We start from the raw sequence: 23,016 nt of genomic DNA on the forward strand, positions 1-23,016 counted from the left end.
TTTCACCTCCTTGGTGAGGTTTATTTCTAAGTTTTTTAATGCAGTCTTAGATTGTTTTCTGCTTTCCCTCTCTGATATATCATTGTGACCATTCAGAAATGCATCCAATTTCTATATGTTATTTTGTATATTTCTACCTTGCTGAATTTATCCGTGCTATCTGTTTTTGTGTAGTTTTTACAGTTTTCTCTCTATATAGTATTATGTCATCTGTGTATAATGACGGTTTTACCTCTTCCCTTCCAATTTGGCTAACTTTTATTTCTTTTTCTTCTCTGATTGCTGTGGCTAGGACTTCCAATACTATGTTAAATACAAGGGGTCGCAGTGGGCATCCTTCTCTTGTTCCAGATTTTACTGGGAAGATTTTCAGCTTTTCACCATTGAGCATCATGTTGATTTAACCCTATTATGTGGGTTTGTCACAAATAGCTTTTATTATGTTGAAATATGTTCCCTCTGTACCCACTTTGGTAAGCGTTTTTATCATGAGTGGGTGTTAGATTTTGTCAAATATTGTTCCTGAATCTATTAAGATGATCATGTGGTTTTCATCTTTTCTTTATTTGCTTATATTGATTGACTTGCATATGATGAACTATCCTTGTGACCCTGGGATGAATCCAACCTAATCATGGTGTAGGATCTTTTTTATATGTTGTCGCATTCAGTTTGCTAATGTTTTGTTGAGGATTTTTGCATCTATATTCATCAAAGATACTTGCTTGTAATTTTCTTTTTTGGTAGTGTCTTTTTCTGGATTTTGTATCAGGGTAATGTTGGCTTGACAGAATGACTTTAGAAGTGTTTCCTCCTCTTCAGTCTTTTGGAAAAACCTGAGGATTAGCATAAGTTCTTCTTTGTACATGGTAGAATTTCTCAGTGAAAACATCTGGTCCTGGACTTTGGTTTGCAAGGATGTTTTTTATTACTAGTATTATTACAGATTCTGTTTCATTTCTATTGATCAGTCTGTTCCAATTATCTATTTCTTATGTGATTCAGGTTTGGTGGGCTGTGTGTATCTACAAACCTGTTGCATTTCTCCTAGGTTGTCCAACTTACTGGCTTCTAAATTGTTCATAGTATGCTCTTAGGGTTTTTTGTATTTCTGTGGTATAGGTTATTATCTCTCCTCTTTCATTTCTTACTTTGTTTATTTGGGTCTTCTCTTCTTGATGAGTCTGGCCAGGACTCTGTTAATTTTTTTTATGCTTTCAAAGAACCAGCTTTTGGTTTCATTCATATTTTTTTTTCTGTTTTTTAAAATCTCCATTATATTTATTTCCTCCCTGATATTTATTATTTCCGCCCTTGTGCTGACTTTAGCTTTTGTTTGTCCTTTTTTAAATTGTTTTAGGTGATAGGTTAGGATATTTATTTGAGATGTACTTGTTTTTGAAGAAGGCACACATGAGCTTTCCTTTTAGAACTGTTTTTGCTGCATCCCATAGATTTTGATGGGCCTCCCAGGTGGCATTATTGGTAAAGAACCTGCCTGCCAATGCACGAGGCAGAAGAGATGTGGGTTTGATCCTTGGGTTGGGAAGATCCCTTATAGGAGGGTATGGCACTCCACTCTAGTATTCTTGCCTGAGAATCCCATGGACAGAGGAGCCTGGCTTGCTATGGTTCATAGGGTTGCACAGAGTTGGACACAACTGAAGCAACTTAGCAAGCAAGAAAGCATAGATTTTGAATGGTTGTTTTTTCAATGTCATTTGTCTCAAGGTATTTTTAAAAATTTCCTTTTTCTTTTCATCATTGACCATTAGTTTTTTAGTGGTGTGTTGTTTAGTCTCCTTGTTGTCATTTCTTTCTTGTTTCTCTTTCCCTCGTTGATTTCTAGTTTCACACCCATGTGGACAGAAAAGATACTTGAAATAGTTTTCTGTGCCCTATAATTTGTGTCCTACTAAGTGATCCATCCTACAGAATGTTTCATGTGCACTTGAAAATAATGCATATTCTGAGGTTTTTTGGATGTAATTTCCTGAAAATATCACTTAAGTTTATCTGTTCTGTTTTGTCATTTATAACCTCTGTTGCCTTATTGATTTTTGTGTCTGGAAGATCTGTCCATTAATGTCAGTGGGATATTAAATTCTCCTATTACTGTATTCTTAATTTCTTTTTTATGTCTATTAATACTTGTTTTATGTATTTAGGTGCTCCTTTATTGGGTGTGTGTATGTTACAAGTATGTATCTACTTCTTGTATCGATTCTTTTATCATTGTGTGCTGTCCTTTTTTATCTTTCTCTATGGCCTTTGTTTTATTTTTTTATTTTTAGCAAATATTTGCATAGTATTTACATTGTATTTTTTTGTTTGTTTGTTTTGTTTTTTTAATTTAATTTTATTTTTAAAGTCTGTTTGGTCTGATATGAGTATAGCTACCCTTGCTTTCTTGTGATTTCCACTTTCATGAACCGTCTTCTTCTATCTCAGCACTTTGAGCACTCTGTGTGTGTCTTTCACCTTTAATTGGGTCTCTTTTAGGTGGCATATGTCGCAGGCTCTTGTTTCATTATCCAGTCTGGCACTCTGTGTCTTTTGATTGAAGCATTTAATCCATTGACATTTGAGGTAATTATTGATAGATATGTATTTATGGCATGTTTAACCTTGTTTTTTAGCTGATTTTATATTTCTTCTTTGTTCCTTTCTTTTTGTTTTTCCTTTTGCAGTTTGATGATTTTCTTTTGAACTATACTTACGTTCTCTTCCTTTTGGTTTTTGTGAATCAATCGTATGTTTTTGATTTATGATTTCCCGTTTTTCAGATATGTTAAACTATTGCTGTAATTTTATAGTATATAGTTTGCTTTAGACTGATACTCATAGACTCAAACACATTCTGAAAAAAAATCTACATTTTTCTACTCGCTTCTCCCACATTTTATGACTTTGGTATCATCTTTTACATCTTCATGTTTACCCTTTTGCTGTTCATTGTAGTTGTCACTTGCTCAAGTTTGTTTTGTTTTGTTTTTCAAATCTGTGTATTGGCTTATTTAAGTGATTTACTTTCTAATTGTGATTCTCTCTGTCCTATAGATTATTGTTTCTTTTGTATTTAGAGAAAACCTTTCAATATTTCTTTTAGGATAGGTTTAATATTGATCTAGTCTTTTAGCTTTTGCCTGTCTGAGAAATTCTTTCTCCTTCTATTCTAAATGATAATTTTGCTGGGTGAAGTATTCTTGGTTGTAAGTTCCTTCCTTTCAGAAGTTTGAATACATCTTGTGACTCCCTCCCAGCCTGCAACATTTCTGTAGGAAAGTAGCTGATAGTCTTATGGAGGTTCCCTTGGAACTAACTCTTCTTTTTTCTCTTATTGCATTTAGAATTCTCTGTATAACTTCTGCCATTTTAAATATGATATGTCATGATGTGGATCTATTCAGGTTCCCTTATTTGGGACCCTCTGTGCTTCCTTTACCTGAATATCTGTTTACTTCCCCAGGTTTGGGAATTTTTCACCGATAATTTTTTCAAATACATGCTTGATCCCCTTCTCTCCCTTCTCTTTTTGGAACCCCTATTATACTTGAACTGGCATTTTTTCTTGCCTTGTCGTTCTGTCTGCATTTCTGATTGAGTGATTTGCATTATTCTGTCTCTTCTAGATAACTTAATCATTTTTCTGTGTCATTTAGTTTGCTATTCATTGCTCGTAGATTGGGTTTGATCCCCAGCCTCTAGAGTGCTATTAATCCCCTTGGGTGTAGTGCAGGCATTGCAGTCTCAAAGCCACCAATGGAGTAAATCCCCTGAAATAATGCAGCCCCTGGGAATCAGCATGGGAAAATCCCATGGACGGAGGAGCCTGGTGGGCTGCAGTCCATGGGGTCTCTGAGGGTCGGATACGACTGAGCGACTTCACTTTCACTTTTCACTTTCATGCATTGGAGAGGGTAATGGCAGCCCACTCCAGTGTTCTTGCCTGGAGAATCCCAGGGACGGGGGAGCCTGGTGGGCTGCCGTCTATGGGGTTGCACAGAGCCAGATACGACTGAAGTGACTTAGCTTGACTTAGCTTAGCTTAGCTTAGCAATGACAGACGTAGAATGTTGCACCTTCGACCACACTCTAGCCCCTCAGGCTGTGTCTGTCCAGCCAACCCCAGTCTTTTCTCCAGTCTGTCTTCTGAAGCTACAGTTTTAGCACCCTAGTCCCCACACACACCAGCCAGCACACATCTGAGGCTTAGGAGCGGAACAAGGTAGCCACGACCATCTGTGCTGGTCTCTTTCTGTTGTACATGTGGCATTCTGGCTGCTACACTGTCTCCTCTGAGCCTCTCAGGCTGCCTTTCTGTCCTAGCTGATTCCTAGGCAATGCAGGAGGTTCTCATGGTGATCAGAAATTTCTTCTTCCACAGCTCCCTTCCAGGAATGCAGGTCCTGTCCTGATTCCTTTATTTTTCCTTTGTGCTTCCTGGTTACATAGTGATGTTTCTTGCAGCTTTGCTTTTATGAGATCTTTTGCCAGCATTCAGTAGGTATTCTGTGATAGTTGTTTCACATGTAGAAGTATTGTTGATGTGTTTGTGAGAAGAGGTGAGCTCTACATCCTTCTGTTCTGCCTTCTTGATCTGAGCCAGGTCATGAAGATTTATGCCTATAGTATACTAGGAGTTTTTTGGGTTTAATGCTTATAATTCGGTTATTCAGTTATTTTAATGCTTTTTTTTAAAATAGAGTATAGAGTAGAGTTATTCATTTGCATATTGGATATCCAGTTGTTCCGGCACCATTTGTTGAGGAGATTGTTCTTTCCCCAGTGAATGGTCTTTGCACCTTTGTCAGAAATTAAAGACTATTTTAATATCAAGTATACACCATGGAATATCTTTTACACTAAAGATACAAAGTAAAATAACTTATGATATGTGCCCATCCCTTACAGAGCTCATCTCCCAATCAAAAAGACAGACTGGTTAATTAAATATTCAAGTACAGTGTGGAAACCATTCTGATAGACATAAATAAAGGATACTTAGGATTAAACTAAGGCACATAAAAATTTAGATAAACACATTTCATGCACATAAGACATCTTAGGCAGATAGATGTGACATAACACATAAATACAACGATAAATTACTCTAAAATTGATGTAGGTACAAATAGAAAATTAAAAGAAAGAAACTCTATGTGTGGGTTTTCAGGGAAGGTTTCACTATGTTTATGATGAATTTTTTTCCACAAAGCATGAATGACAGGAGAAGGAAGGGAGCAGTTTGAGCTAAGAAAGATACTCCAGTTTAAAAACCTGCCCTGTTTTTCTCACTTCTAAATACCAATCACAGAGTATCATGCTTGGCACATAATAGGAAGTTAGTGAAGATTTGAATGAACTGAGAAATTGAATTACAAGATGATTAACTAGAGCTAGCAAATCAGGTGACTGAATGTGAGTGTTTCTGAGAGATACTCATTCAAATAAAGACAAGATATATCTGATATTGTTTAGTTCTGCTGATTAATCTTGACAAATATAATACAGAGCTTTAATGTCATTACATTTTTTGTTTTTCAATAAGTATTACCAGTAGAATTCAAAAGATACACAGTAAAGACTAATTTACTCCCCCGACCCATTATTAAATGACAGTCTTTATAATGCATTATTCCACCTGACTCGGAATTCCTCCTGACATGTTACTCACATTTTGTTTTTAATCATAATGTGTTTCTGTGTGTATGATCAGGAGAAAGAAGCAGGGAAGTTAAGCATAAAGAATCATCAGATTTTAAAATTTGTAGATATTTTGCTCTTAAAACCTTAATTTTTTAGCTGACAGAATATATCAGGGTTCAATCAGGTCAGAACAATAACTGTAAGTGTTATAACAGAGGGGATTTATTTTAGGAATAATAACTTATCCATTTGTAGAAGAAGCTGGGTATCCTGGATAACAAATTTGTTGCACTCCAGGAAGCCTGGGAAGCCAGCTTTGTCTAGTGGCTACAGGGACCACTGAAGGCTGGTAGACAGGGCTGTGGGAGGCTGTTACTCGTGCTTCTGGAGTTCAGCCTGCAGTTGCTATTGCCCAGCAGAGCCAGAAGGCAGGAAAACATCTTGAAGGTGGAAAGAGTGAGGGCAGGCTGAAATCTGTTGGCACTTCTGCATCACGTTTTCTCTACTATTTAAAACAGTGTAACTTTCAGAGAATATTGTCCATTATCTATTTCTCTTCCACATTCCAACTCTCATGCAAACTTCTTTCTAAACTCTGAACTATTCTTAGCACACTATAGAACAAAAGCACTACAGAAAACTAAGTTTGAGGAGATTCTTCACTTGTCCAATGTCACTTAAAATACAGCTAAGTGTGGAACCCTGGTTTGCTTCCTCTTAGCCAACTACTTTTCTTGTACTCAGTTCTCTGACCCCTTACACTTATGCTAAAGTTCATTGTTATTAAATGGCTTTTTTTTCTTTTTCTTTTAGCAACCATTGTTACTACATCTGGGCTTATTTTATAATCTGAGAAAAAGAAGTGCTAAGAACTAAAATAGCCCATACTGATGTGCAGGTTACACATTAAAATCACCAGTGCTGTTGTACATGATGATTAGAACTTTGAGGGTGTCTGGAGTCGGGGTGCAGTGAGGGTAGGGGGATGGTATAGAAAGTTTATCTTATAATTTCCTGAAAATGTCAGTAAGCCTAAATCCTCCAAGTGAGTCTGATTTTCTTGTTTATAATACTTAAAGATATAATTTGAACAGACTTGAAAGCTGCAATTAAAAAAAATAAATCGTTTATACCAAGTACTTTTATTTGGCCCTCTCACTGTCTGTGTTTTATTTCCTTGAGTAATTTATCTTTCTGACTTTATTGTGAGGAAATAGAACACATTTATTTGTTTGAGTATTTTGATAAACATATATCAAATTACATATATTGCCCTTTGGACTATTTCCCCCACACATTGGATTTTTAAAAAATTCTTAGCAGGCTGAATTTGAATTTGACACATTCTTAAACTCAGTTCTATGATTCACAAGATTAGTAGCATTGACTGTGTGGAAGTATAGCTTTGTGTTGATGTTAAAGTACCTGAAGCATAAATAATTGGCTTAATTCTGAGAGATTATGACTGTTCTGTCTGTATTTTGATCTCTTACATTTTTATTTTTTAAAAGTGATTACCCACATGTTCATAGGAGTCTTTGCCTATTTTGATTTATGATTGATCAAACAGATTTTTTCCAAAATTGTTCCTGAGAAATTATAAACAGGAATGTGGAAGGAAAGCATTTTCTTTGATTTTGCTCTTCACCTTGAAAACCATCACTTATGTCTTTATTTGTGAGGATATCAAGCTAATGCCTAAGCAAATTTATAGGCTAGAAGTTAGTCTGATTCCCATAGTTTATAGGTTAATGCCTGGGATCACCTAAATCTTCTTGATTTGTGTGATTTTATAATAATCCTGTAACTTTTTCATGACTTTATGTGAGAGAATGTTTTCTCCTGCTGCTTAAAGTACCTGGGAACTGAGTGTGAAGGGAAAAGGGATCCTGGTGCAGCAGGAAGAAGCAGCTGGTTTGTATTTCCCAACAGCCAGCAGATATTTCCTACCTGAAGATATCCTTGGCAACTTGAAAAGGTGGCACAGAGATTAAAGGACATAGATCTGTCTTGTTCAGCCTGACTCTTCTGTAGTTACTGGTATCAACTTGCCCTGCAGGTCCAGTTGTGGAACCTTTGTTCCAACTGAGTGGCCTTAGCCCAGTCCCTGAAACTCATCTCCTCATAGGTGATTTGGGGCTAATAATGGAGAAGGTGATGGCACCCCACTCCAGTCCTCTTGCCTGGAAAACTGGACGGCGGAGCCTGGTAGGCTGCAGTCCATGGGATCGCTAAGAGTCGGACACAACTGAGCGACTTCCCTTTCACTTTTCACTTTAACACATTGGAGAAGGAAATGGCGACCCACTCTAGTATTCCTGCCTGGAGAATCCCAGGGACGGGGGAGCCTGGTGGGCTTCCGACTATGGGGTTGCACAGAGTCAGACAGGACTGAAGCGACTTAGCAGCAGCAGCAGCAGCAGCATGGTTCTTACTTCACGTACAGGGTTGCTGTAAAGAATTCAGTATCTACATCACAAAAGACATTTCACAAACTGTAAAGGCCGTCATAGGGTTTCCCACGTGGCACAGTGGTAAAGAATCCATCTGCCAGTACAGGAGATAGAAGAGATGTGGGTTTGATTCCTGGATCAGGAAGATCCCCTAGAGTAGGAAATGGAAACCCACTCCAGTATTTTTGCCTGGAAAATTCCATGGACAGAGGAGCCTAGCAGGTTGCAGTCCATGGGGTTGCCAAGAGTTGGACACAACTGAGCAACTGAACACACACACAAGCATAGTTACTAACAGGCACTAGGTACTCAAAAGTCAGAAAATATTTAAGTTGAATATAATCATCATAGTAATATACCATATAATTTTATTTTAATTGCATTAGAAATTCAACAGAAAATGTTACTCTGGAAGGAAAAAAAAAAACACCACACACACTAAAATGGACTTCAATTCTTAACCGCTGCTGCTGCTGCTAAGTCACTTCAGTCGTGTCCGACTCTGTGCGACCCCAGAGACAGCAGCCCACCAGGCTGTCCCTGGGATTCTCCAGGCAAGACACTGGAGTGGGTTGCCATTTCCTTCTCCAATGCATAAAAGTGAAAAGTGAAAGTGAAGTCGCTCAGTTGTGTCGGACTCTTAGCGACCCCATGAACTGCAGCCTACCAGGCTCCTCTGTCCATGGGATTCTCCAGGCAAGAGTACTGGAGTGGGTTCCCATTGCTTTCTCCAGCAACTCTTAACTAGTCAAATGATTTATCCTTGTGACTCTCTAAAAATGAGAGGAATCTGTATAAATAGGTACAGTGAATCAAATTATAATGAATAATTTCTCCAAAAGTATGTTATATATATTTATTGTTTATAAAAATGTGTGTGAATAGTACTGTTTTTCATATTCAGGAATATCTACTGAAATGGATTATCTCTGTTGATTGCCACAAGTCTTAAGTATTTTCTGGTCTGTCTATCTTTGGTAGTATTTCTAGTTTACTAATTTGTAAAGTTATATCTAAAATTCTATTTATCCATCTATTATATATTTAATTTTAGTAACTATATTTTTATTTCTGAATGTTCTATTTGGTTGTTTTTCAAATCTGCTTTGCCTTCTTTTATGGTATTAATACTTTGGTTTTTTTCCCTCATGTGGTTCATTCCATCCTATATGTCATTAATGATTTTAAAGAAATTTATTATATTGTCGACATGTGGAAATTCCATTATCAGAAGTTCTTGATCATGAATTTGATAATGGGATTGAATTCTCTTCTTGCTAATAAAAAAATGATTTTGAAGTATATATGAAATCTGTATTTAGGAGTTTATCTTCAGTGGTCTTTGTTCCTTAGAATCCTTTTTGTCAGTTTGAAAGCATGTTTTCCAAAGAGACTTGTATCTATTTCTGACTGATGCCCTGGGGTTATCAAAGGTCTGATGCCACTTTTATATAAATAACTTAATATTGGTATTCCTGGACCAACACACATAATATAAATTACAGCTTCCAAACACACATGGGATATTTCCCATTATTTTTCATTTTCTAATTATTTTTATTTTTAAGTTGAAAAAAGAGAAAGATCTCTGTTTTTTCAGTAAGTTCTCTTTCCAAAACAGGCAGACTTCCTTGTTCTTTTCTATTTCTGATTGGAAGTTGTTTTTCTGGCCTTTTAGGGGCCCCAGATCTAAGTTGACCTCTCATCTCAAAATCCTTGCCTGTCAGGGATGTAAGGATTAGCCTGTTGTCTCCATATGACCATTAAAAATCTATTTCTGAGGTGCGGGTTGTTGGGGGGGAATCTATTCCCTTGGCTTACTGAGAGTAGCTAAGACCCTAAAGTCATTAATGATGTCAGTTAATACTTTGAGTTTTACTTCCCTCTTGTTATTTTAAACCCTAGACTATTGTCTAGTAAAGTATTAGCATAATATAATTCTTGTTGCAGTTATTTCTGCAGTGTGTGTTTTTTTCCTTCTTTTGAATTTATCCTTGAAAATATTTGAATCTATAAAAAAGTTTTATGATTTAAAAAATATGTATCCTTAACTCAGATATTTACCAGAGATAATACAAAAGAAAAGTTAGCACTCTATATACCAGTAAAGTTCTAGTTTTATGACCATTGACTTATTAAACTTTTTTTAAGCTTTCTAACGTCATAGGTCTTTCATATGTTGTGTTACTGATTTAATTCACACAATGGGAAATAATTAGAATATGAAGAAGCACTCCCCCATCAGTGCTTCAGTTAAAGTTTGCTTTCATTTGGTTCCCTGCCACCTTTTCCATTTTAAGGTATTTTTAATATATCATATATTTTAGCATTCCCCTATGAGAGCACATCAGATGTTACATGTTTCTCACATTGGTCATTTTATGGAATTTGAGCTATTAAGCTATAATTGTGGTGTCTCTTAGGATCTCAACTCTTCCTCTGTATTCAGATTTTAATACTTCTTCCTGCTACCCTCTATTCACCAGATCTCTTAATTCTTTAAAATTGACTTTCTTGAAATTCAGTACTTATGTGTCACAGAACCAGATAATCTGATTTGCTTTTTTGGCAAAGAGCAAATAAAGCTCTGCCCATTGCCCAGTTCAACAAAAGATGCAAGTACTCTCTAGACTACTCTGGTAGAAAAAGATGTAGACAGACTTGAGTTTTATCTGTGCTTTTTCATGAGATAACTTATGCCAATTCTCTGATCTCACCTTGATTATTTTATAATAATAGAGACTAATAGCAGAGAAGGCAGTGGCACCCCACTCCAGTACTTTTGGCCTGGAAAATCCCATGGACGGAGGAGCCTGGTAGGCTGCAGTCCATGGGGTGGCTTGCTAGGAGTTGGACACGACAGAGCGACTTCCCTTTCACTTTTCACTTTCATGCATTGGAGAAGGAAATGGCAACCCACTCCAGTGTTCTTGCCTGGAGAATCCCAGGGACGGTGGAGCCTGGTGGGCTGCCATCTATGGGGTCTCACAGAGTCAGACATGACTGAAGCACCTTAGCGGCAGCAGCAGCAGCAGAGACTAATAGGGGCATACTTATAAAGAATATAAAATTAATGGTTCCAGTAACTTTTGAGGTGTGACTTGCTAGTAAAACATGGAACTGTTTTATCTCATAAAATGATAACTAAGAATATGAATAAATAACTTGAAAAAACTGCAATGAACTTGAAAATCTGTACTAGCACAAGTTTTGATTTCTCAATAATATTTAAAATTATTAGCAATTAGCAATTTTTAATGTAGTATAGAAATAGTGTGCTAGATAACTGTTCAAAAGATAAGAATGTATAAAGAAAAATTAAGATAGAGGTCAAATGCTGCTCTGGTATAAATTTGCCCTGCAGACCTATAACTGTGGAACCTTTGTTCCAATAGGTGATGTGGAGCTAATAGTGGTCCTTACTTCATGTACAGGATTGCTGTGACGAAGAATTCAGGACCAAAGTCACAAAAAGCATTTCACAAACTGTAAAGGCAGTCATAGGGCTTCCCAGGTGGTGCAGTGAGAAAGAATCTGCCTGCCAGTGCAGGAGACACAGGAGGTGTGTTCGATCCCTGAGTCAGGAAGATCCTCTAAAGTAGGAAATGGCAACCCACTCCAGTGTTCTTGTCTGGAAAATTCCATGAACAGAGGAGCCTGGTGAGCTGCAGTCTGTGGGGTTGCAAAGAGTTGGACACATCTGAGCACACACGCACACACACAGAAAGTTATAATCTATGAACTCAGATGGTTCTTAGAGTTTAAAAAAGAAAAGTCAAAGGTTAAATGAACATGCTTGTGAAACTAAAGAAACTGAAAAGGAGGCAGCTGTCAAATAGAATGCCAGAAATATTAAAACTAGGAAATTAAAAATGATCACAAAAGAATAAGAGTATTTTTTTAACAAAAGAGATACTAAACTATTTGTAGAAACCAAAGGAATTAAAAGTAGAAAAAGCAATTTATTGAAAGATCCTAGAATACTACTGGGTTTCCTGCCTACCAGTGCAGGAGACGTAAGAGACACAGGTGCGGTCCCTGTGTCGGGAAGATCTCCTAGAGGAGGGCATGGCACCCACTCCAGTATGCTTGCCTGCATAGTCCCATGGACAGAGAGCCTGGCAGGCTACAGTCCATAGGGTTGCAAAGAGCTGGACACAACTGAAATGACTTAGTATGCACATGCGCAGGATAGTACTAATGGAAATTGACTGATTACATCTGAATTTTTTGATTACTTTTTTTTTCCTTTTATGCTTCTGAAGTTAGGAATTGACTTTACAAAACTATGACTATAAAATACACAAATAGACACACTCAACATAATGAAATTTTGGCATACATGTTTGTAGTACAGAAACTTGTACAAATGTAATGAAAATTATCCTTAAAAATGAAATGGCTAATTATTTTTTACTTTATCTTTTAGCATACGGCGGCATCAAGAAAGAAGAGCAATTTTGACTCCCATTTTAACAGATTTTTCTGTACGAATAACTGGAGCACCTGCCATCATTTTCACCAAAATAATTTCTCCGGAAAATATGCACACTGAGGTTAGAACTTAATTTAGGTTTTTTTTTAGTCTGAATATTGGAGCATCTTTTCTTTGTGTGTTTAGAGTTTTCATAGTTTCCGTGCACAGGATATCAGATTAGCTTATTATTAATGTTATTATTTTATCTAATAATTATTGAGCACTTTTTGTACTGTTTAGGGCTTCCCTGATAACTCAGTTGATAAAGAATCCATCTACAATGCAGGAGACCCCAATTAGATTCCTGGGTCAGGAAGATCCCCTGGAGAAGGGATAGGCTACCCACACCAGTATTCTTGGACTTCTCTTATGGCTCAGCTGGTAAAGAATCAGCCTGCAATGCAGGAGACCTGGGTTCATTCCCTGGGTTGGGAAGATCCCCTGGAGATGGGAAAGGCTACCCACTCCAGTATCCTGGCCTAGAGAATTCCATGGACTGTATAGTCCATGGGATCAAAAAGAGTCAGACACGACTGAGCGACTTTCATTTTATAGTACTGTTTATGTATTGCTTTCATGTAATATTTGGGCTTCCCTGTTGGCTTAGACGGTAAGGAGTCTGCCTACAATGCTGGAGACCAGGGTCCTATCCCTGAGTCAGGAAGATCCCCTGGAGAAGGAAGTGGCTACCCACTCCAGTATTCCTGCCTGGAGAATTCCATGGATAGAGGATCCTGGAGGCCTATAGTCCAGGTGTCGCAAAGAGTCTGGACATGACTGAGCAACTTTAACTGTTATTTTCTTTTTTCATGTAATAACTCATTTATTAGAAATCCTATTAGCATCTCTTGGAGAAGGCAATGGCACCCCACTCCAGTACTCTTGCCTGGAAAATCCCATGAATGGGGGAGCCTGGTAGGCTGCAGTCCATGGGGTCGCTAAGAGTCGGACACGACTGAGCGACTTCACTTTCACTTTTCACTTTCATGCATTGGAGAAGGAAATGGCAGCCCACACCAGTGTTCTTGCATGGAGAATCCCAGGGACGGGGAAGCCTGGTGGGCTGCCGTCTATGGGGTCGCACAGAGTCGGACACAACTGAAGCGACTTAGCAGCAGCAGCATTAGCATCTCTTACTGTCCTCATTTTGTAGATGAGGAAACTAAAGCATGGAGAGTTAACCTGTCTAAATTTTCACAAGTAGAAGCAGAACATGGTATGCACCCAACTGGTCTGGTTCCCAGCCATATACTCTTGATCTGCACAACCTCTTTCTAATAAAAGTAGCAATAATACTGACAGATTACTTAGCATTCTCACATGGTGCTGGGGTCCAGCCCCAGTGGATCCAGGGAATTTGAAGCGGGGACGGCGTTGGCAAGGATCAGGAAACAATTGCTTAATTAAATGTTAATTAAGGATATAAAGAGTAATAGAATAAGGATAGCTCAGTGAGAAAATTTAGTGGAGAAAAGAGGCTGAACAATTCAGCCAGAAGGTGAGAGAAAGAACGACATGGGGAGACCAAGCTTCGGTGAACAGGGCCCGCACTTTATTTTCCAAAGTAGTTTTTATACCTTAAGTTATGCATAGAGGATAATGGGGGAAGGGATAGAGTCATGCAGTAAGCCAGGCTTTCTTCCTGCAAACTTATCATATGCAAAAGTTTAGGTGATTTGCATCATCTTCTGGCCAAGAGGCCTGTTAACATTTTAAGAAACTAATTTTTCTCTAAAGGTGAAAAGTCAGGCGCCACCCTCCAAAAGCATTAGATAAAGTTGCATTCCTATAGGGCAAAGGTGTAGTGGGCTATAACAAGAAAAGAATTAACTCAAGGGTCCAAGGTTATAAACATTAAAGCTACTACTTACACCAATTATATTAATCAATACACTGCCAGGGACACAGCAGGTAAGGGATATGGAAACTTAGCAGCAAACATTGGCCCAACAAGTGAAAAACCCTTCACCAATACAATTTCTAATCAATCTTTTAACTCCTCAAAGGAATCTGTATTCAGACAGTTTAGAACATCTCATGCCTCTCACAGTTGTGAACTAAAACACTCTTGGCACGCCCAGGACAGCCCTCCATAAAGTCAGAGGTGTAGGTGAGAGCACAAAGCAGTAAAGTAGGCAGACTCTGGTTTTGGGGGTAGATGCTCGAGAATTTCCAGGGGGACTCCTGAGGCTTGATGCCTTTGCGTATGCGGATCCTCCTTCCTCATGACCTTTGCCACGGCGGAGTTCCTCACGCTGGCTCCCGGCAACATGGATTACCTTACAAGGAGAGCTCTACACGAATTACCTTATTTACTCTTCTCAGCATTATGAGTATACATATTTTATAGATGAGGAAACTGAGATCAAAAGAAATTAAGTAATTTGACCAACATTACTAACCAGTTACTAACGGATCCAGAATTGAAGTCTAATCACTGTGCTGTATTTTGCCTCTATGCCTAGAATAGAAATGTAATAATAGTGGGATCCTTTATGTTTAATGTTATGTTTTTTATGTTATGTTAATTTATAACATAATTTGTTATGCTGATAACTATAAATTTTTGATCATTCATAGAGTTATAAGCGGTTGTTATGAAAACTTCGGAAATAGGTACAAATTAAATGTATTATTATTTTAAGGAGACAAAAGTTTACATCCTTCTCTGAGTCTTTAAAGAACAGTATTTTGTGTTATCTTATTTGATCTTTGTATTAACCCTAATAAGGAAAGCCAGTGGCTCAGAGTTAGAGAGTCCTCCTGCAATTCAGGAGACACAAGAGATGCTGGTTCGATCCCTGGGTCTGGAAGATCTCCTGGAGAAGGGAACATAACCCACTCCAGTATTCTTGATGGGAAAATCCCATGGAGTAGGAGCCTAGCAGGCTCCAAAGTCCATAGGGTTGCAAAGAGTCAGACATGACTGGGCCTACTAGGGAAGGTTAGGTTAGACAGGATATCTTTATATCCACAAAAATTGTATAAAAATTAAGTAAGTCTACTAATATCTTTCAGTTACTTAGTAACACAATTTGTTTAAAATACACAAGTGTATTGCTTTCATCATTACTTAAGGAATAAAATAAGAATTCTAACTATAATGAATAAAATCTGGAAACTTTTGGAGAGAAAGTTTATTTAACTAAAAAAAAGAGGGGGAGGATCATTTCCGACATGCTGTTCTTTATGGCTTTATTAAAAGCTGCTCTAAGCTGTGTAGTTTGTATTTGGACCCATCATAAGTCTCCTTAAATCCGTTCTCTTGGATGACACTAATAAAGAGAAGGTTTGTTGGACATTTCCAAGCATTTGAACATTGTCCGCATGCACTTCATGACAAGAGGCAGGGCTTCTGCTTATTAAGTGAAACTTCTGAATTGGTTTTCATTTCTGTTTTCCTTCGCTGAATGGTTTTCCAACAGTAGATGTTCAAGTGACTGTTATGCAGAACAGCATCAGTTAAGTTAAGTGGACATCTGCCTAATACTGCCAAGATTTTAGCAGGTTAAAGAAGTGAAATTAATTAGTCTAGCTGGTTTTGGCTTCAGCGCTCCATTTTGTTATGAATCATTTGGAATGGATCCTTTGGAGAATACTCAGACCATACCACCTGTGACTGTAATTGGTGCCTATAATTTGCCTGTCTGCCCACCTAGATTGTAATCTTCTCAAAGGCAGATTGCCCTTCAACACTAGTCTCACTCTCTCTGATGTTCCTAGCACTCTAGTATGCTGCATGGTGCTTATGAAATGCTAAGTATATGTCCGTTTGAGAGGATGAACAAGATTATGCTAAAGAATTACATACATCACTGCCTACATATTGAAATAATGATATTAGTTTGAGATGTGAAAAGCCAAATGCATATGAAATGGTGAAAAATTCTTATTATAGTGGGTTTCCCTGTAACTAGCACAGGGCCTGCTGCACAACAGGCCCTCATAAATGTTTATTAATTTAATCCACTAAACTGTGTCAAGTAACTGTGCTCACCATATCTGCTATTCTCATTAACATATGAACTTGAGTCCCAGGAGAATTCATCAACATTCATAAAGCTCAAATAAGTAGGAATGATAAATTATCATATAATGCCATCATGCTTCTTTATCTATATTAAACCTTTTTTTCCTTCAGGAGATTTTAGTGTGTGGCCATTCCTTGGAAGTGAATATAACCACAAACCTGGACTTCTTCCTAAGTGTGGCTCAAGTTCAACTCTTACATCAGTTAATAGTAGCAAATATGACTGGCCTGGAACCATCAAACAAAGCCACAGAGGTAACTCTTACCTGATTTTGATTAGGCTTACTGCATTTGTGCCAACTTTACATTGATAATAGAAAAAACAATAATTAAATGCTTTCTGCTAATTATTCTATATTTAAGTTTATTCAAAATATGTATATAAATCATTTTGGATTGGTGTTGTTTATTTTTGAAATTTGCTTGTTCTCTTTTCCCATAATTCATATGCACCTTTGCAGAATTGCTGTGGCCCAGGCCCAGAAAAGTCACTGTTAAAAGCATGATTTTATTGCCCTGCTGCAGTTTTTAAAGTACAGTGCACAAAACCTGGTCTAGCTTTCCCTTACTCAGATCCATTGCAGGGACGGGGCCCCTTTTGGAAATGAACTTTGTAAGAGTACAGTGGGAATAGCTTCAAAAAATAGCTTCTAAAGCATTTGTTTCCCATGCTGAGTGAAGAATGGACATAATCAAAAAACTTGAATGCCTGCCTAGAATTTTAATTTTGATCCAGTGTTCATTGGAAGCCTGCATTGTAACCACAAAGCATGTCAACATGAAACAAAGAAAGCTGCTTGTTAGATGCTTCTCAAGATACTGTTTCTTTGCTTTTTGTTTCCCTACTGCTATAATCACATCTGTACTTACAGTAATTATTTTATAAAATCTGTAATGAAGAACCTGTTTATCTATGAAAATGGCATTGCTTATATTTTTGTCATGAGTTAGACGCAGAAGTCTCTTAAGTGTTGTTTATTAAGAAGGAAGGGAAGGAGGAGGTGTTCCCTGAGAGCCTCTTGATACTAAGCAAGTGTGCCAGGTATTTTCATGTAAGTTAACTTGTGTATCTTCAAGCATGTTATTAACAACCACTCTGTGAACCAGATGTGAGCATTATCACCACCTTACAGATTAAGACATTGGGGCTCAGAGACAGTAAGGGACCTGCCTGACAGCATACACACATCACTAAAAAATGGTGAATCAGAGTATTTAAATCTTTCAAGTCAGTGCTTTTTTCATTCTACCACAGTTGCTGTACTATATCTGTTACATTAGTCTCAATCACCTTTTTAAGAAATTATTTAAAAATGGTAAAAGCTGTTATCTTTCATAAAGATTCTCTTAACTGCATCATCTTTTACCACCCATGATTTGTTTGCTCAGTATCTTTTAAAAGGACTATAAAGCTATATACTCTTCAAAATATTGACTTTTTCCACCAATATATTTTAGACAATACATAAGAATATAAATATATGATATGAAACTAAGCAGAGCAAAAAATTTTCCCCATGGCATTTTCAATGAAATCCTTGAAGCAACTTAGGTTGGAAACAAACTGTTATATTATTTGTGCCAATTTTATGAACCTTTCATGTGACAGAATCTGTCATGTGAAATCTAACTCATGGATTTCTGATGTGTTTTAGGAATTTATAGAACTTAGCAATTGGTTGCTAACTATTTACCTACCTATTTCTAAAGTCTATTGGTAGGATCTGATTTTAGTAAATAAGGCCCACTCAGAGTTAGATTACTAACAACTCTTTCCTGAATGTCAAGTCTTTTCTCACAGTTCCATAAACAAGCTAGGATTGGTTTTGCTGTTTTAAAAATATGTCTGTGGCCCTTTATTCCTTCTTGGAGATGATGTTAAAAAAGTACAGACAGTATACTGAAATACAGTATAAGCAGTGCACTGCAAAATGATTAGTATGGTAAAATTTATTTTATGTGTGTTCTACCACAATTGGAAAAAAAAGAAGTGCAAACTCCAATGAGGGAAGACAGTTCGTTCCTTTCCACCGCCTCAGTAAGGTATGTCTGTGAAATTTCAGTATTAAAAAAAAGATCTTCCATGAACTAGAATATTTTTCTATTCATAAATGAGTAACACAACTCATATCTGATACATAAAGATATTGTAAAGAATTGGTATAATTTCTTCTTTAAATATCTGATAGAATTCACCAGTGACCCATCTAGACCTGAAATTTTCTATTTTTGAAGTTGATTAATTATGGATTCAACTTCTTTTAATACTTGTAGGCCTGTTCAGATCCTCTGTTGCTTCTTATATGAGTTTTGCTAGAGTCTGTCTTTCAAGGAGTTGGTTTGTTTCCTTCAAATGGTATGGGCTGGACATAGTATTTCTTTATTACTCTTTCAGTTTATGTAGGAGCTGTAGTTACGTCCCCTCTTGCATTTCTGATGTTAGTAATTTGATTCCTGTCTTTGGGTTTTTTGTTTGTTTTTTAGTTTTTGGTTTTTTGGTTAGCCTGGCTTAGAGGGTTGTCAACTTTACTGATCTTTTTAAAGAATCAACTCTTGGTTTTATTTATTTTCATTTTTGGATTTCCTATTTTCAATTTCATTGATTTCTGCTCTCATTATTATTTTGTTTTCCCTGCTTACTTTTAATGGTGTTAATATTTTCAAAAAATGTTTTACAAGGTTTCACTTGAAACATTAGTTTTAAAAACTATTCAGGAGCATGAAAAGGTGATTTTGTTCCTAGAGGAAACATATCTACAGTATAAACAAAGAGGAAGAAAGATGGATAGGTCTTTGAAAATCGAAAGGAAAACAATGAACCAATCTAAGGATTATTGCTAGAACCAAGATTTAATATTATGTTTACTTATACAACTAACATATAATAAAACTTTCAGTTCAGTTCAGTCGCTCAGTCATGTCCATCTCTTGTGACCCCATGAATTGCAGCACGCCAGGCCTCCTTGTCCATCACCAGCTCCCGGAGTTCACTCAAACTCATATCCATCGAGTTGGTGATGCCATCTAGCCATCTCATCCTCTGTCTTCCCCTTCTCCTCCTGCCCCCAATCCCTCCCAGCATCAGGGTCTTTTCCAATCAGTCAGCTCTTCGCATGAGGTGGCCAAAGTACTAGAGTTTCAGCTTTAGTATCATTCCTTCCAAAGAACACCCAGGGCCAATCTCCTTTAGAATGGACTGGTTGGATCTCCTTGCAGTCCAGGGACTCTCAAGAGTCTTCTCCAGCACCAGAGTTCAAAAGCATCAATTCTTCGGTGCTCAGCTTTCTTCACAGTCCAAATCTCACATCCATACATGACCACAGGAAAAACCATAGCCTTGACTAGACGGACCTTTGTTGGCAAAGTAATGTCTCTGTTTTTTAATATGCTGTCTAGGTTGGTCCTAACTTTCCTTCCAAGGAGTAAGCGTCTTTTAATTTCGTGGCTGCTGTCACCATCTGCAATGATTTTGGAGCTCAGAAAAATAAAGTCTGACACTATTTCCACTGTTTCCCCATCTATTTCCCATGAAGTAATGGGACCAGATGCCATGATCTTCATTTTTTGAATGTTGAGCTTTAAGCCAACTTTTTTACTCTCCTCTTTCACTTTCATCAAGAGGCTTTTTAGTTCCTCTTCACTTTCTTCCATAAGGATGGTGTTATTTGCATATCTGAGGTTATTGATATTTCTCCCTGCAATCTTGATTCCAGCTGGTGCTTCTTCCAGCCCCAGCGTTTCTCATGATGTACTCTGCATAGAAGTTAAATAAGCAGGGTGACAATATATGGCCTTGACGTACTCCTTTTCCTATTTGGAACCAGTCTGTTGTTTCATGTCCAGTTCTAACTGTTGCTTCCTGACCTGCATGCAGGTTTCTCAAGAGGCAGGTCAGGTGGTCTGGTATTCCCATCTCTTTCAGAATTTTCCACAGTTTATTGTGATCCACACAGTCAAAGGCTTTGGCATAGTCAATAAAGCAGAAATAGATGTTTTTCTGGAACTCTCTTGCAACTTTCAAGTATATAGCTAAAAGAGAAGCCTTTCAGGTAATAAAATGACCAGCTGATTACAATCCAGTATTTTTGCTCTAAAAATGTACTTCCTGCCTAGTGGTCAAACAGTGTGTATTTGTACACTTTGATTTTCAGTGTTTCCTTCAAATGTTATGACTTCCATGATTTCTAGTTCCCAGAATATGCAGTTTCTTCATTGTAAATTAACCTTTTCTTATTTTTCTATGCATATATGACAGGCTGAGAAAATATGCAAGAAAAATAAACATGTAGTAAGCAAAAGTGAAAGGCCCTCAGTTGTGTCCAACTCTTTGTGACCCCATGGACTAAACAGCCTTTCCCTTCTCCAGGTGATCTTCCCAACCCAGGGATCGAACCCAGGTCTTCTACAGGTGGATTCTTTACCAGCTGAGCCACAGGGGAAGCCCAAGAATACTGGAGTGGGTAGCCTATGCTTTCTCCAGCAGATCTTCCCAACCCAGGAATCAAACCGGGGTCTCCTGCATTGCCGGCGGCTTCTTTACTATTTGAATTATCAGGGAAGCCATTATTCAAAAAGCCACAATCAATTCCACATTACAAAGTACATGTCCTTCTACATTCCGTAGTTCGTGTCTCTATGATAACATCTGGCTCTATAGCACTAGTACAATAGGAATGTTATTTGGTTTCTTATATCTTAGTTCACTGTCATTCACATGAGGTTGGAAATTCACCTCCGAGATAACTTCATAATGAAATCTAAATGTACAGTTCTAATTTTTCTCCAAAAATAGATCTCTACGATTCATCCATGGTTTCTTTTCTAATATTTAGCAGGGCAAAATTGGTTTACTGTTTAGAAGATTCTTTACCTTTTCATAAGGTGGTCTAGGTCCCATAAAGGTCCAATTGTATAAAAGTGGTTATTAGTAATATAATCATAATATCCATGAAAGAAGAATTAACAAGGGAGCTACTTTAACTACTCGTAGCAGTGTCAGGAAACTTTTGAAGGAGACAATGACTAAACACAGAGTTAACTTTAATTTATCTAGGTCTGTTTATGGGCTAGTAATGCAGACCATTTTATATGATAATAAAAGGAAACTAAACATCATCTTAAGTATTCCTAAAGCTGTTGGTATTCAGGACATTATAAGGAGTTGATAAGAAATAAAACAAAAAAAATCTACTTTTTTTAAGGTCTTCCCTGGTGGCTCAGCATTTAAAGAATCTGCCTGCAATGCAGAAGACCTTGGTTTGATTCCTGGGTCGTGAAAATCCTCTGGAGAAGGGATAGGCTACCCACTCCAGTATTCTTGGGCTTCCCTAGTGGCTCAGTGGGTAAAGAATCTGCAATGCAGGAGACCTGGGTTTGATCCCTGGGTTGGGAAGATCCCCTGGAGAAGGGAAAGGCTACCAACTCCAGTATTCTGGCCTGGAGGATACTTTTTAAACATTTTATTCTAGTTGCAGTCACACACATACACACACAATATACCATAAAAAAGATAATTTGTACAGAATTTCAAAGTATTACATGATTTAAGCTGAGATGAAAGCTGAATAATCTATCTGAAGTCTATAGAATTATAAACAGTATAGATAAGATACTAAAACTGGCCTGTTTACTTGAAATGGTTAATTTTTTAATGTAATGCTAATTTTTTCTCAAAGTAGTGCATGAATTTTAACAACCAAATGTTGCTAAACTACATATATCATGATAGTGTCAGTATATTAGCATCCAGTACTCTTGCTTGGAAAATCCCATGGATGGAGGAGCCTGGTAGGCTGCACAGTCCATGGAGTTGCACAGAGTCAGACACGACTGAGCGACTTCACTTTCACTTTTCACTTTCATGCACTGGAGAAGGAAATGGCAACCCACTCCAGTGTTCTTGCCTGGAGAATCCAAGGGATGGGGGAGCCTGGTGGGCTGCCGTCTATGGGGTCGCACAGAGTCAGACACAACTGAAGCGACTTAGCAGCAGCAGCAGCCATTTTTAACTCTATAAGCTTTTTCTTCTGGTATTTATCTCCATCTTTCTGAATAAAATGAATAGACTAACATCTCTGGGGCTTCCCTCATAACTCAGTAGGTAAAGAATCTGCCTGCGATGCGGGAGACCTGGGTTCTATTCCTGGGTTGGGAAGATCGTCTGGAGAAGGAAATGGCAATCCACTCCAGTATTCTTGCCTGGGAAATCCCATGGACAGAGGAGCCTGATGGGCTACAGTCCATGGGGTCGCAAGAGTTGGACACAACTTAGTGACTAAACCACCACCACATCTCTTAATTTACTTATTTTAGTATTACCTATTCATTTTCTTTTACTGTAGGTGAAGATTCCATCTCTTTTACACTTCTCTTCCACTCCTACATTTTCCCAATATTCTTATGTTTTT

General features: G+C 37.6%; 1 protein-coding gene across 31 annotated transcripts in view; it reads left to right on the forward strand.

Annotated features, from left to right (window-relative positions):
* VPS13B (vacuolar protein sorting 13 homolog B) overlaps positions 1–23,016 on the forward strand; it is an 805,974-nt gene that overhangs the window by 495,205 nt on the left and 287,753 nt on the right. For all 31 annotated transcript variants that reach the window (XM_086336078.1, XM_086336091.1, XM_086336075.1 and 28 more), the window contains 2 exons: positions 12,532–12,658; positions 16,721–16,864. In XM_086336078.1, the coding sequence (XP_086192204.1) occupies positions 12,532–12,658; positions 16,721–16,864 (271 nt within the window). The remainder of the gene's footprint in view (positions 1–12,531; positions 12,659–16,720; positions 16,865–23,016) is intronic.

Source organism: Bos grunniens, chromosome 14 (genome assembly GCF_055505025.1).
Source record: "Bos grunniens cultivar Pamir isolate PY7600 chromosome 14, Bosgru_T2T1.0, whole genome shotgun sequence".
Lineage (NCBI taxonomy): Eukaryota > Metazoa > Chordata > Mammalia > Artiodactyla > Bovidae > Bos > Bos grunniens.